Raw genomic sequence first — 15,024 nt, 5'->3', positions numbered from 1 at the left:
CTCAATCAACTTTTGCCTTCACTGCCATTCTAAATTTGTAATAGCCCCACTTATTAAAAAGGGGAAAAATTCTTTGTGGTTAAAAAACAAAATAAAAAACTCTTAGTGGCCACAGAGTAGCCCTATAGGGGGAGAACAATTGTAACCTCATTTATAGAATTTTAAGTATCTATATAAAAGGATTATTTGCCTCTTCTTAGGATTCCTTGGTTTTTGTTAGGTTGTCTTGTTTGCAGGCAGAGTCTGGTATGGTGATATTAGTGTCCATTCCACAGGGACTTAAGATAATCCTTGTTTTCTTAAATATTACAGATTAACTGTAATAACCTTGTATCTTTGTCTTAACCAAAATACCTGTGATGATTCAAAAAGCTGACTAACAGAGAGACATTCTAAATCCATCTAAATATTTTGGCTCAAAATATTGTTTGGATTCATTTGGGGAAGACAGAGGCGGAAGGAGTACAAAAAATTGTGTTTGTTTTTGGTGAGTCAAGTACATGACTAAGGGACTTATTTCTCTGTTGTTTTTTGCTGTATTCTTGGAACATCATTAATGCAACAAATGGCATTAAACGCCTACCATGTACTAGGAATGTAATGGGGTTTAGGGGAGAAGTTGGTTATGACACAGTCTCCTGGAGGAGGGAAATGTGGAGACCAGTGATTCGCATGCTGAACAGGTATTCAGGCGGTTTTGAACTCAAACTGTTACTCAGCTACACAGTGGCTGGATGACACCCTGGGTGACCGCCTCTCAAAACCCCAAGGGCGTGTTAGCAGGCTGAATGAGATGCTCCCCATGGAGCACTGGCACAGAGCATGGCACACCACAGGTACACACAGGTCACCTCTTTGGGTCTTCAGAGGCCCAGAGGGGACTTGGTAGAGGAGAAGTCACTTGCAGAATAACATCCCAAACCTTGTCATGTCTTGTGCAGTTTGTGTTAAGAAATCATTTCCAATGAAATGTAAGTGGGGTTTCTACCAAAACAGATACACATGTTCAGCTTTGCAGCCACATTCTTCCTATGGATAAGTCAGTGTTGAGACATCAGTATGTTTTTCAGTTGGTTGCAATAAAACAGCCTGAGGGGAATGTCATTTGTACACGGACTGAGCTTCAAAATATGCCTTGCAGCTGTCCCTGTCCTGAGAAGCAGCACCCCCTCCCACATCACTGCTGCTCAGATCTTTCCCCCTTCATTGCAGTTCCTCTAACAATAGGGGGAAGCAAACGCTGTGGCCCTGAGGATCCAGGATCATCAAAGTGACCTTTCCAAAGGGAAAGATGTTATTAACATTTTGCATTCATGTATACATAATAGAAATCATATATATTAATTGTATCATTATGGATTTGTTTTCACATAAACATTTTTTAAACTATTTACCTCCAAGTAATACTGATGTTCTGGGAAGATGTGGCAGGTTTCCAGAACACTTCTGCATCTTCTTGAGGTCAGGTATGAATGAGAAGCACAGAGAATTCATTTGTAAATGATCCTTCTCCCTTGAGAGACTTTTTTTAAGTGGGGAGAAGTGAGAATGATCAGATCAAGTGTCCCTTTAAATCAGTATCAGCTCTACTGCCGGGAAGTAGAAAATCCACCTAGAAAATTCTTCCTGGCAACTTAAGTCAGCCACCACATCAGCCAGGCAGTAAATGCGTGTGGATCAAGAGATGGTGAGTGTGTGTTTGCCTGTGTGTGTCTGATCATATCTAACTGGAAGTATTTATAGCATTAGGATTACTAACTATTGGCTGCCCTTGGCATAATCTGTACCCCTCATGAGCAAAGTGTTCGCTGTTAACAGAAAACCACAGAATTTAAGACAGTCATAGAGATAAGTTCCTTCAAAAGTCTGCAATTCTTTACAAATGACCGGCACAGCCTGGGGCTTATCAGGACAGAAGCGAAGCGCCAGCCGCCGCCCGGGTGCCAGCGGACACCTGAGCGCATGCGCACACACGGCCCTGCTCTTCCCCTGCAGGTGGACGGTATCTGGCAGTCTCAGCAGCCAAAGGCCCGCTGGGAAGGGCCGCCCGCCTGCAGCTCCCTCTCGGCCGCCTCCTGCATGCAGGGGACCTGTGCCTGTCGTTCAGGCACAAGGTGACGGGGCTGCACTCCGGCGCGCTCCAGGTGTTTGTGAGGAAACACGGTGCCCGCGGAGCAGCCCTGTGGGGAAGAAATGGTGGTCATGGCTGGAGGCAAACGCACATCACCCTGCGAGGGGCCGACGTCAAGAGCGTAAGTAGACCCGGCAGGGAGGCCGAACCGGGGAGGTCTTCCTTTCAGAGGAGAACTCGGGGGTCTGCAGCGGAAGCCTCCTCCGCTCTTCCTGAATTCAGGCAGAGGCGGTTGCATTTTCCGGGCGTGGTGACCCTGCCTCTTGCTTGCTTGCTTTAACCCTGTGCTCCTTCGTACCTGTTCTTCACGGCCACCTCTGATCACGACCTCTCCCCTGACCCTGGTGAACAGCCCCTACTTGCAATGAAAAAAAAATTTAGGAGTTGCAAAAGTTAAAAAAAGTTAACAAAAACTTCAAAAGGTGGGCGGTGTGGTGGGCTTAACCTGCTTTTCCTTTTCCTCAAACTCCTTCTACATCAAACTGTGACCACCATGAGCTACCCTAAAGTGGGTTATTTTTTTAATGTTTCTTTAAAATCTTTTTTTACCCCCTCTTTGGCTCAGAGATCATAGTTAAGCAGCCTTGGGTGGGAACCAGAACAATATGTTTGGAAAGTATTATTCTATTCAGGGCAGGATGTGGGGAAAGCTTCAATTGAATATATAAATTTTATCTGAAGTAGTCAAGTTATAGGTGACAATAAAAGATCTATAACACCCCACTGAAATAGTGAATGTATTTCGAAAATGTGTCGTCTTTACGTACTTATAAAAATTGTTACTAGGAGATTCTACATCTATACCTAGAGGTATAGTTTCTAGAAACTGCTTTAAAAAGAAAGGATGGAGTCCATGAATACAGCTTTTATCAGAGAATTGCTTTTTGTTTTTACTATTTTTCTGAAAATTTCTCTTAATATTTACATTGTTTGGAGATAAAGTTGTTACACACCCTAACATAGGTTTCTGTTTTAAAAAGAGCAAGGATGCTCTACAGAAGATAAAATGCAGGAAAGACTTTGGTCTTTACATAAGTGAACAAGGCTGTGATTGCATTAGGGTGTTTGGTTCTACTCCATTTTAAGCAACAAAACTTAGAAAACATCTAAGATAGGCTGCATGATTGTGATCTTTCAGATCTTTGGCTCCTAATTTCTACACCATTATATTCCATCCCACTCTTTTCTTCTGACCTTGGTAATCTTTGACAAAGTCTCCACTTCATAATCATTCCTAAATGGAACTAGTCTATTGTTTAGAATGACTTTTCAAAGAAGAACTGATTCTGGGTAAGGTGATCTGATGAACAACAGTCTACTGATGACTTAAATTCCTACCAAAAGGCAAGCCTCAATGATACTGGCAACTCTGTTCTAGTCTTTCCTTCTGTTAAGTTTACTATTTAGTTTTGGGGGAAAGGTTGCCTTTATTTTGGTAAATGAGCAGCCGTTGGAAAGGGGCAGAGGAGGCTTGACCCGTGTGTGCGTTCTCTCTCTAGGTCATCTTCAAAGGTGAAAAAAGGCATGGTCACACTGGGGAGATTGGATTGGATGATGTGAGCTTGAAAAAAGGCCACTGCCCTGAAGAACGTGAGCAACTCCAGAACTAGCAATGAACCCCCGTGTTGCTCCCTCCTCTTTTTCCAACCTTCACCTCCTGTCCTCTCCTCCCTCTTATCAGGCCTAGGAAAAGAGTGGGTCAGGAAAGTCTGGTTGGTGACCCACAGCTTGCTGGCCTGCTTTTGTTGTGCAATCCCAATGAACAGTGACACCCTCCTTGAAATACAGGGGGGCATCTGTAGACGTGTCCAAAGTCATTTTTGGGTGTTAACCTTTCATGCTGTGTCTCTTAAGAAGGCCTTTGGCGTGTGTGACCTATACCATCCTTCATCCTGGTTGCAAGGTGTTTCTTGTAGCAAATTATGGGAGAAGGTTTCAGAAGAAATCTGTGCAAATGGCCATTCTGCTATCTCTTCAGTGTTGTACCACGAGTAGTATTGACTTCCCCAAGATGTGTTGTACCGTGTGCTTGTGAAATTTGGTTTCTCGTGTCCACTTGGTATTGATAGTTCTTGTCTGACCTGGACTCTTTCACTGCCATTCTCTTTGTAAAAGAAGGGTGTATAACATATCAAGATGCATTTATTCTTGTTAACTGTATTTTTCTTCTAAAGACAATTATGTAAAGTGGGTACATAATCCCTCGTTAGTAGTATTGTATTTTGTGTAAATGTGTTATTGGTATTAAGTAGTTACGTGTTCCTAATAGTTACAGACTCTAGTTGCAAGGGAAAGGCAGCTTGTGATCTCTTGAGTTAAAAAATACATGGTGGAATGGCATCCAGTTCCATGACCTTATATTGGCAGCAAGGGAAAATTGGAAGAGGTGTCAGGTTGTGGTCATAGGGAGGTGAATTTAATGGCATTGAGTTTGATCACTACAAAGGACAGTAGACCATTCAGTAATAGACAGGAAACTGAGGTTAACATATAAAACCCTCACTGTTTCAGGTTACACTCGAAAACCAACAGCTTTTACCATAACAACATGGTTCTTTCTGGCAATCTGTAAGCAGCTTTATGAAAGTTCGGGTTGTTTTGAAGAAAAGGTTCTGTTTGTGGAAGCTGGGTGTTTGGAAGCATGGGGGAAGCTCCATTGAAAGGTTTTCATACTAATTTTTAAACAAGTATAAATTTAGGCAGGTCTTGAACATGACCTATGTGCTGTTGTATCAGGAAACGATAGGAGGCAAATCTCATGCTTTGAGGCACTGGATGTGCTGACATGGGATTCATACACACACTAGGGCAACAGGACAAGATTGGAATTTTAAGATCAGTGAGCCCACAACTACATTTCCTCCCTGCAAAGTTTACTCTTCGGTTTAAAAATATACATACAGAACTTTTAAAAGGCAACTTATTCCTGAGGCTTTCATTTCTGATTAAGTAATCAAAATATTTTCTGCTGTTTTTGCCAGGAATCACAAAGATGATTAAAGGGTTGGAAAAAAAGATCTATGATGAAAAGTTAAAGGAGCTGGGATTATTCAGCATGGAGAAGAGAAGACTGAGGGGCAAACCATGGCTGGTTTTCAAGTATATAAAGGGTTGGTACAGAGAGGATGGTGACCAGCTGCTCTCCACATGCACTAAGAATAGAACAAGAGGAAACAGGCTTAGACTGGAGTGTGAGGGAGCGTTTCCTGGCAGGGACAGTTGTTAAATTAGAATCTTTTGTTTTTAAAAGTGTGTGAATTTTTTTGAGACTTAAAAAAAATTTGATAACATTCTTTTCTATTAATTTAAGATGGTTAAAAGTGTTCTTACCTCAAGGTAGAGTAACAGATTACAGAATCTCTCCAAAGATATCTTGATTGTATTACTATGTAATGAAAATTTCCAGGCCTAAGTAACATGGACTAGGCTACGGTGTAACTGAGCTATTTCCCTCTTGGCCTCTGAATAGAGAGGAATCAAAGGGGGAAAGCCACAGCGCTGAGCTCATGAAAAGGTCTCTCTCTTTATGGCAAGCCTAGAAGTGTTACGAAAACAAAAAAGAAAAAATGTAAAATCTATTTATTCCAAAAGAGTGATAGGCAGATATTTTAGTATCTCAATGACATCCTAATGTGGTGGTGTGCATTTTTTTTCTTAGTAAAGTTATAACACTTTTACTTGCTTAATGGATGATATTTCATATTTTTAAAGAGACTATAGCTAAGAACATAGCTGAGAGAGATTTTTATCTGGTGCAATCTCCCTGCAATGTGTGTGACAACTTCACCTGGCTACTGAGAAAGTGTGCCATGCCCAACACCACTGCCAGGACCTTTCCTTCACCTAACAGCATAAGTGTCTCTTACCATTTGGAATCTCCAAGCCCCACACAATGGTATTGTTTTTGGAACAATAGGACTGTAGAATCTTTCATCATTTAACTTGGTGGAGGCAAGGCTGGAGGGGGAATATAAATCAGTAAGCCTTTGAGTTTGGGGCCAGGAAATACAGCTTTAGATCCATTTTTAATGATTCATTTCCTTTTTGGTCATATAACTGCACAACTGGAGATGAAAGGAGAAAATAGAAAATTTCACTTTTAGGTGCCAATAATACATTGCACTACACTGATGGAAGAAGTTATCCAAAGTACTGTATAACATCTTGTTTATTATTTAATGTTTTCTAAAAGTGAAAAATGTTAGTGGTTTTCCAAACAGCCAAATAAAAATAATTCTTTGTAAATAAAAACACTGTTAATAATACCAATTGTCTGAGTTTTTTTTTTTCTATAACTGGAAGAATTATCAAGGTAATTTGAGTTTTCACAAACGCCATCTATAGTAGAACCACTTTAATACCAGGAATATTGGGAACGAAGATGATAAATAAAATATTGCCATATCAGCAAACAGAGGATGTCACAGTCATCAGTGATTGCAGCCCTCCAACCTGAGCTGCTGAGCCCTGAGAAACAGAGCTGAGAAAGGAAAGAATACCTGCCATCTAGCAGCCATTTGGAGAAGGAAATGGCACCCCACTCCAGTACTCTTGCCTGGAAAATCCCATGGACAGGGGAGCCTGGTAGGCTGCAGTCCATGGGGTCGTGGAGAGTCGGACACAGCTGGGTGACTTTACTTTCACTTTTCACTTTCATGCATTGGAGAAGGAAATGGCAACCCACTCCAGTGTTCTTGCCTGGAGAATCCCAGGGATGGGGTCCCACAGAGTCAGACACGACTGAAGTGACTTAGTAGGAGTAGCAGCGGCAGCCATTTGTCTGTAGCCACTCCCTATGGGGAGCCCTGAGGAAACTCAGGATGTGAAAACACAGGATACTGGCCCCAGGGAAGTGAAGTGAAAGTTGCTCAGTCGTGTCCAACTCTTGGCAATCCCATGGACCAGACAGTTCAGGAATTCTCCAGGCCAGAATACTGGAGTGGGTAGCCTTTCACTTTTCTAGGGGATCTTCCCAACCCAGGGATTGAAGCCCCAGGGAGCTGCGTTGCATGTCAAAGGAATGATTTCACTGAGCCCAAACTCTTGCATCTTCCCATACAAAAAAGGTGCTAAATTCCTTGAGATATCTAGTTTTCTTTCATTAACAATAATCTTGATGTTCAGACTACCTGCCCTTTATTGCAAGACTTCTATATATAACCTGGCTCCTCCCCTTGCCTTCTTGGAGCAGTTCTCTCAGGATTACTTGAGATGCTGCCCCCCCAGGCTTGCAGTCCTAACAATTGCCACTGAATGAAATATAACTCTCAACTTTCAGGTTGTGAATAATTTTCTAGTTGAAAGATATTACCACATTATTATGCTTTCTGAGAAAGATTGGAAAATCACTATAACATGTCATACCTCAGCAAATTGCTTTAGTTATGTTCTCTCAAGTCTCACTTCTAAACATTTGTCTTAAATCTCTTTATATAAAGGAAGATAAAGATATAAATATATATATATATATGAATTATGAGCCTTTAAAAAAAGTGTTGATTTGGTTAGTTTGTAACATTTTACTCCTATTCCAATAAACTTTCTTGATGAACAAATCTAAAGATCAAAAATTAGTCCTACAGAATTATTGTAGAGACTATGTTCATGGCTTCTTCCTTTCCAGTACTCAGAGAACCCTTAGTGGCTAGGAAGCTCAAATTTTGTATAAATACATACTTTAAGCAAAAGGTAATGAAAAACTGCAGCTTCCTTATTTCAGAGTTTTTTCCTCATCTCAGATCCTTCCTAATCATTTCTAGGAGATCTGAGAAAACTGAAGTTTTCCAAATATGTTAGAAGTAAAACCTCTTCCTAAAGTATTTGAGGTTGGAAGAAGCAAATGAGTGTAAGGTCTCAGCGTCTAGTTCATTGATTTATTTGACAGATTTTACAGCACTTACTATGTGCCTGGCTTTGAGGTACAACCCCCTTTGTGGAGTTTCAATCTAGAGAGGAAGATGGACATTTATCAGAGTCATACAAATAAATGCAAAGTTGCTATTCTAAATACTGGTATACCTTGAAGGCTCTGAAAATGTGGTGGGTTCCAGGACCTTTGGCCCACTGCTTTTCAAACTGGTAATGTACATGTGTGTGGGAGGTGAAAGTGAAAGTCGCTCAGTCATGTTTGACTCTTTGCAACCCCATGGACTATACAGTCCATGGAATTCTCCAGGCCAGAATACTGGAGTGGGCAACCTTTCCCTTCTCCAGGGGTCAAACCCAGGTCTCTGTCATTGCAGGCAGATTCTTTACCAGCTGAGCTACCAGGGAAGCCCAACCTTGTTAAAATTCAGCTTGATTTGGGAATCTGGAGTGGGACTTGAGATTTTGCATTTCTAACCAGCTCCCAGGTGATGCCTATGTTCCTGGTGTTGGAATCAAATTTGGATTACAAGCCCTTACTGATAATACCCTGGATGGGGCACGTAGTGACTAGGGCCTTCATCTCTGTTAACATGTATTGTTAGAAAGTATAAAGGACCATGGTAGCAAGATGTACATTCACAGACATTCACTTAGTTCCAGTGCAGTCTTTCCTTCAAGAAACTTATGGGCCTCAACAAATAGAGAATATCAATTAAGTAGAGAAATATTATTTTAAAAACAGATTATGGATATCATAGCACAATCACTAAAATGAAAAAAAAAATGATCAAAATACTGAACAGCAGAATTGAGCTGGTAGAATAAAGAGTCAGTCAATTTGAAGATTGGTCAGTTGAGATTTTCCAATTTGAGGAAAAGAAAGATAAAGCTTAATTAAGGGTAAACAACTAGACTTGAGATCAACAAGGATATAGAAGAGTTAAAGAGTTCTATAAACCAACCAGCATGCATGCATACGTGCTAAGTCACTTCAGTTCTATGCAACACTATGGACTGTAGCCCTCCCGGTTCATCTGCCCATGGAATTCTACGGACAAGAATACTGGAGTGGGTTGCCATTCATTCCTTCAGGGGATCTTCCCAAACCAGGGTCGAATCCATGTCTCTTACTGTCCTTCACTGGCAGGTGGGTTCTTCACCACTAGCACCACCTGGGAAGCCCAAACCAACCAGACCAAATATCTATAGAACACTCCACTGAACACAAGAATATATGTTTACTTCAAATGCATAGAGATGTTGGCAGACATAAATTAGGCCATAAGAGATGATATTAAATTTAAAAGGCTTGAAATTATACAAAATACAGCCTTCTACCACAGTGGACGAAATCAGCAATCAGTAACAAAGGAAAATATGATGTGGAAACTAAGCAATATGCTTCTAAATAATGACTAAAAGAAGAAATCACAAGGAAATTAAGAAATATTTTGAGATTAATAAAAATGAAAATATTACCAAATTTATGAGATAAACTAAACTCTTGTTTAGAGGGAAATTTATATTCATAAAGGCCTATATTAAAAATTAACCTTATAAAACTAGGAAGAACAAATTAAATCACAGCAAGCAGGAGGAAGGAAAATAAAAATTAGAGCAGAAAAAAAATGAAATAAAACAATATAGGAAATCAATGAAACTAAAAGTTGGTTCTTTGAAGAGATGAATTAAAATTTATGCACATTTAGATAGAGTGAAAAAGAGAAAAAGGACTTAAATGAACAAAATCAGGAATAAAAGAGGGGACATCATCACTGACCTTATAGAAATACAAAGGATTTTAAAGGAATACTATGAACCTTATGTCAATGAACTAAGATAACCTAGATGACATAAGAGTCTTAGACAAAAACTACTGAATCTGCATCAAGAAGAAAGTGAAACTTGAACAGACATTGCAAGTAAAGGGAATGAGCTAATAATCAAAAACTTTTCACAACTGAAAGAAAATGCCCAAAGAGCTTCAACAAAGCAATGAAGTAAACTGAATATTTAAGCATTAATACTAACCAACAACAAAACTAAACATTTGTAAACTCTATATGAAGGAGGATACACTTTCCATACATAGAATATCCATATATAAAATGGATATCCATATAGAGTATCCATATATAGAATAGTTCAGAGATTACCACCATCTTAACAATATTATGTCTTTCATGAACAGGGGATGCAACAAAGGCAGTGCTCAGGGCCTGCAGTAAACACAGTAAATAGTGAAAGGTCTCAAATCGGTATTCTTGTTGTTTAGTTGCTAAGTCATGTCCAACTCTTTTGCGACCCCATGGACTGTAGCCTGCCAGGCTTCTCGGCCCATGGGATTTCCCAGACAAGAATACCAGAGTGGGTTACCATGTCTTTCTCCAGGGGATCTTTCTTACCTAGGGATTGAACCCACATCTCCTGGATTGGAAAGCAGATTCTTTACTGCTGAGCAACCCAAAAAAGATGCAAATTAAACTTAAAAATAGCAGGAGGAAGAAAATATATATGAATGAAAATAATGAAACAGAGAAAACCCAGAGAATCAACAAAAGTAAAAATTGGTTCTTTGAAAGGATCAACAAAAATTAGAAACCATTAGCTAGACTAACAACCAAAAAAAAAGTCCTAAATAGCTAAAATCAGGAATGAAACTGGGGTTGTTACTACTAACCTGACAAAAGTAAAAATGATTATAAGAGAATGTTAAGAACAATTGTATGCCAGTTAGTTAACAATTAATGAGTTAGATATTCTAAATGAAAAGAACAAATTCTTACAAATTGGAGGAAAAAAAACTACCCTCAAGAAAACAAAATCTCAATAGGCTTATTACAAGTAAAGAGAATGAAGCAATAATCAAAACCACCCAACAAAGAAAACTCCAGGACCACCTAAATGTCTTCACTAGTAAATTCTACCAAAATTTAAAGAATTAACATCAATTCTTTTCAAATTATATCAAGAAAAAAAGGATGAGGGACAGTTCCTAACTCATTCTATGAGGCCAGCATTACTGATACAAAACTAGATAAAGATAAAACAAGAAAAGAAAATACAGTTGACCCAAACAACTTGGGTTTGAACTATTGGGGTCTACTTATACATAGACTTTTTTTTTTTTTCCAATAAATACCACAGTACTACGTGCCCTCAGTTTGGTTAAATCCATGGATACAGAACCACTTTATAGTGGGAGGGTCAACTATGAAGTGATGCTCAGATTTTCAATCTCCCCAGGGGGTGAGTGCCATTAATCCCTACATTGTTCAAGTGTCAACTGTATAGATCAGTATCCTTTATGAGCACAAGTACAAATATCTTCAACAAAATACTAGCAAACTGAATCCAAAAACACCTTCCAAAGATTCTATGACATGACGGGATTTATGCCAGAAAGGCAAGGATTTATGCAGAGAAGGGAAAAGTGGTTCAAAGTGAGACAATCACTCATTCAACATTTTACTGGATGGTCTAGTTAATGCAATTAGGCAACAAGAAATAAAATGTATTGGAAAGGAAGAAGTAAAACTGGTGCCGAAAACTAGGAATTCAGGAAATCACAGTAAACTGCAGGCTTCACCTGGCTGTGGCTTGAGGCCCCTAACTTACTTCTTGCTTTCTTTCTCTTGCTCTCCCCCTTTGCTTTCTTTTCAAGATAATGCTAGGTGTGATCTGTCTGCTCACAGCATTATGGGTCCCCTCAACAACATTGTGGCTGGCAAGGGAATCCCCAGGCCTTGCAGATTCAAATAACGGTGACAGCTAACGCTGTCCTCTGGGACGTGGTGGAAACGTGATTTCTGAACCCAAGCGGTCTCACTCATTCTTTCACTGTCCCATGTGGAACCCTCCACTATTCTTTCCCATTTGACTCATATAAGCAGGTCTCTTTCCACATTTTATCTCCTAGCTCTTTAGGGAAGGAGTTTAGGATGTCATTCCTAAACTGCAGCCCCACCACTGTCAAACCCAGTACTGTCTGTCTCAAACAGATTCCATTCTGTCTTAGCTGCCAGGCAGACAGGGCAAAGGATTTGCGGTTCTGCTGCTGTCTGGTCTCTCATTTCACTCAATCCTCAGAAATTTACTATGACAATTTCTCTCTCAGCCCTCAAGCCTCAGACCCTGTGCCATCTTCCACACTGCTGAGTGTTGCACTTAGTCACTCAATCATGTCTGACTCTTTGTGACCCCATGGACTGTGGCCCGCCAGGCTCCTCTGTCCATGGGATTGTCCAGGCAAGAATACTGCAGTGGGTTGCCATGCCCTCCTCCAGGAGATCTTCCCAACCCAGGGATGGAACCCAGGTCACCCACATTGCAGGCAGACTCTCTACCATCTGAGCCGCCAGGGAAGCCCATCTTCCATAGTGCCCAGCTCCAATTTCTCCAAGGGTTCCTCTTTGCATCCACTGGACTCCCTTTCACCCCAGGCCTTGGCAGCCTACACACTGATATGGTTTATCAGGCTGACCACTACCCAGAAGCCTAAATTACAAACTCTGTGGATGCTCAGTCATGAGGAATACACCCCAGTGGGCATGCATGAGTGGGTGCTAAGTCACTCAGTTGTGTCCGATTCTATAGACTCCGTGGACCAAAGTCTGCCAGGCTCCTCTGTCCATGGAATTCTCCAGGCAAGAATACTGGAGTGGGTTACCATGCTCTTCTCCAGGGGATCTTCCTGACCCAGGGATTGAACCCATACCTTTTATATCTTCTGCATTGGCAGGCAGGTTCTTTACCACTAGTGTGGGAAGCCCACACCGCAGCTCAGGAAGATTTATCATAGGATGTAAGCACTGTAGACAAGGGACACCTCCTAAGGTAAGTCCTGACAACTGGTCTGCACTAGTTCAGGAGTCCTCCTCTGGCTATGCTGGGGGAGGCACCTTGCGCAATGTCAAAAGGAGGGCCAGAGATGTCTGGTCAGAAATCACTGGGAGAGTAGAGGATGCTTGAAACCCCATCAGATTCCAAGGGAATTTGGGGGACGCCCTGATATCCAGGTCACAGCCTTCGGGTAAATGTCTCTGAGACAGGGGATTCCATTCTAGGAGTGCTCTCTTGTTCTGAGGTGTGGGTTACTCAGCATGGGAGGAGCCCCCTCTGAGCCAGAGAGACACCTCTGCATATGCTTATACCAGTGTGTGCTTGAGAATCAGAACTTCTGACCTGACACCAGTGACGAGGAAAGAGGCAACACACAGTGGGATGGAGGCTATCTTAGCGCAGCACTTGGAGGACACAATGAAGAATCCATCCACTGCTGGAGTCCTATGCACAGATTCACAGTGGCTCAATCTGGGCTGCCTCTGAACCCTGTCAGATGAGCATGCTGGGGTGATATCTGTTTTAGCCCGGCAAGCAGCTAAGCTAACCTCAGACCCCACTGATATTCCTGTGGTATGTCTAGAATTAGATGATGGGAACATTAGAAACACGAGGGCATCACACTGGCAGTGCACAAAATGGCCTCTTGATGACTCATATTGGTTCTCCAGCATCCTGTCACAGGGACTCAGTCATACTTACGTTAATTATCTTCTACGACTATTAGAGTTCCAGAAATTAGACCATTCATGTAATATGCACTGGGCACTTTTCTATTAATTTTAGAGTAAGCTGCTTTTTGACATTCTATTGATTGAATACTATCAATATTTATCAAATACTAGTTAAAGAAAGTATGTTTTGAAGCAGCAAGTTTAGGTCACCTTGTATACAGAATTTTGTTATGTTTAATAAGCCTGGTTGGAGGGGGAAAAAAGTATTGGAATTTTTTAACTGAAGGGCTAAAAAAGGAAAAACTTAAATTCTACTGTAGCAGTGCCTGGCCTTTGTGTAAGTTGGAGGATGGAGAAAAATGGCCTAAAAAACGGGTCTCTAATGTATAATACCACTCTGCAATTGGATCTTTATTGTTGCAGGATGAGAAAGTGGAGTGAGAGTCCCTATATTCAGGCTTTTGCGGTCCTTTACCAAAATCCTGCCTGATAAAACTCTGGTAATTTAAAACCTGGAGGACCAGAAGACCCTCCTGATATTTTATATGATCCTCTTCTAAGCTCTCTTGTCTCTCAGAGGGAAAACCCAGCTCCTCCTCCTTCTGACAGAACCCTCACTGCCCCAGAGGCACCTACTTCTCCTGATCCCTCTGATTAGTCTCAGACTCCACCTTCCTATGTTCCTCCATAACCTCTGATATCCCAAGAAACAGAGACTAGTCCCCCTGGGGTAACTCTCATTGGAGTTCCTATCGCTCAGGATCCTAATTTTATGCTCTCTCAAGGCAGTGGCAAATGGTGAAGGAACAATCAGAGTACATGTGCCCTTCTCTTAAACCGACTTAGCCCAGTGCAGACAGGAACCGAGCCAACTTTCTGAAGACTCTAGTAAGTTTGTTGAAGGGTTTCATGCCCTCACTCCAGTTTTTGATTTATCTTGGAAGGATGTTCAAATCATTTTATCTACTTACTGTACCCCTGAGGAAGAACAGAATCCGGACAGCAGCCCAGAGCACACTGACCAGCTTGTTGGAGACCAACCCAGACATTATACTATGGTTGGAGATGCAGTCCTAAGCCAGGACCGCCCTTGGAATCATAATTCCTGGGAGGGAACAGAAGCCAGGAAGCACATGAGCCAATGTGTATTAGAAGGGATGAGAAAGTGTTCACTATGAAAAGTCAGTTCACTATGAAAAGTTTAAAGGAGTGACCCAAGAGGAAAAAGAAAACCCAACCCCCTTTCATGGGCAGCTTGTGGAGCCATTTAGGAAATGTATATCAACACAGATCCCTCCACTTCTGAAGGTCAGTCCTTTCTGGGACAACAATTTATTAACCAGTGTGCCCCTAATATGGGGCAGAAACTCCAAAAGTTACAATCTGGCCCACAAATGCCCATGCCCCAGCTCCTACCTGTGGCCTTTGAGGTTTTTAATAATCGAAATCAAGCTCAGGGACAATCTAAGAGGGCAAGAAAGGCCAACCATCTGGCTAGAGGTAAGACCA

At 41.3% G+C, this 15,024-nt stretch overlaps 1 protein-coding gene and 1 pseudogene across 4 annotated transcripts in view; both read left to right on the top strand.

The window, feature by feature from the left end:
- Nucleotides 1-6,396, top strand: part of NPNT (nephronectin) — a 75,969-nt gene extending 69,573 nt beyond the window's left edge. For all 4 annotated transcript variants that reach the window (XM_020901203.2, XM_070452253.1, XM_020901204.2 and 1 more), the window contains 3 exons: nt 1,996-2,252; nt 3,631-3,721; nt 5,113-6,396. In XM_020901203.2, the coding sequence (XP_020756862.2) occupies nt 1,996-2,252; nt 3,631-3,721; nt 5,113-5,357 (593 nt within the window). In that variant the 3' untranslated portion in view covers nt 5,358-6,396. The remainder of the gene's footprint in view (nt 1-1,995; nt 2,253-3,630; nt 3,722-5,112) is intronic.
- A 6,826-nt stretch (nt 6,397-13,222) lies between these two features.
- On the top strand, nt 13,223-13,491 carry LOC139030269 (ragulator complex protein LAMTOR5 pseudogene; annotated as a pseudogene).
- The last annotated feature ends 1,533 nt before the right edge of the window (nt 13,492-15,024 follow it).

This window comes from Odocoileus virginianus, chromosome 21 (genome assembly GCF_023699985.2).
Source record: "Odocoileus virginianus isolate 20LAN1187 ecotype Illinois chromosome 21, Ovbor_1.2, whole genome shotgun sequence".
NCBI classification, from domain to species: domain Eukaryota; kingdom Metazoa; phylum Chordata; class Mammalia; order Artiodactyla; family Cervidae; genus Odocoileus; species Odocoileus virginianus.
The sequence above is the reverse complement of the archived record's forward strand: the minus strand, read 5'-3'. Positions and strand labels throughout refer to the sequence as shown.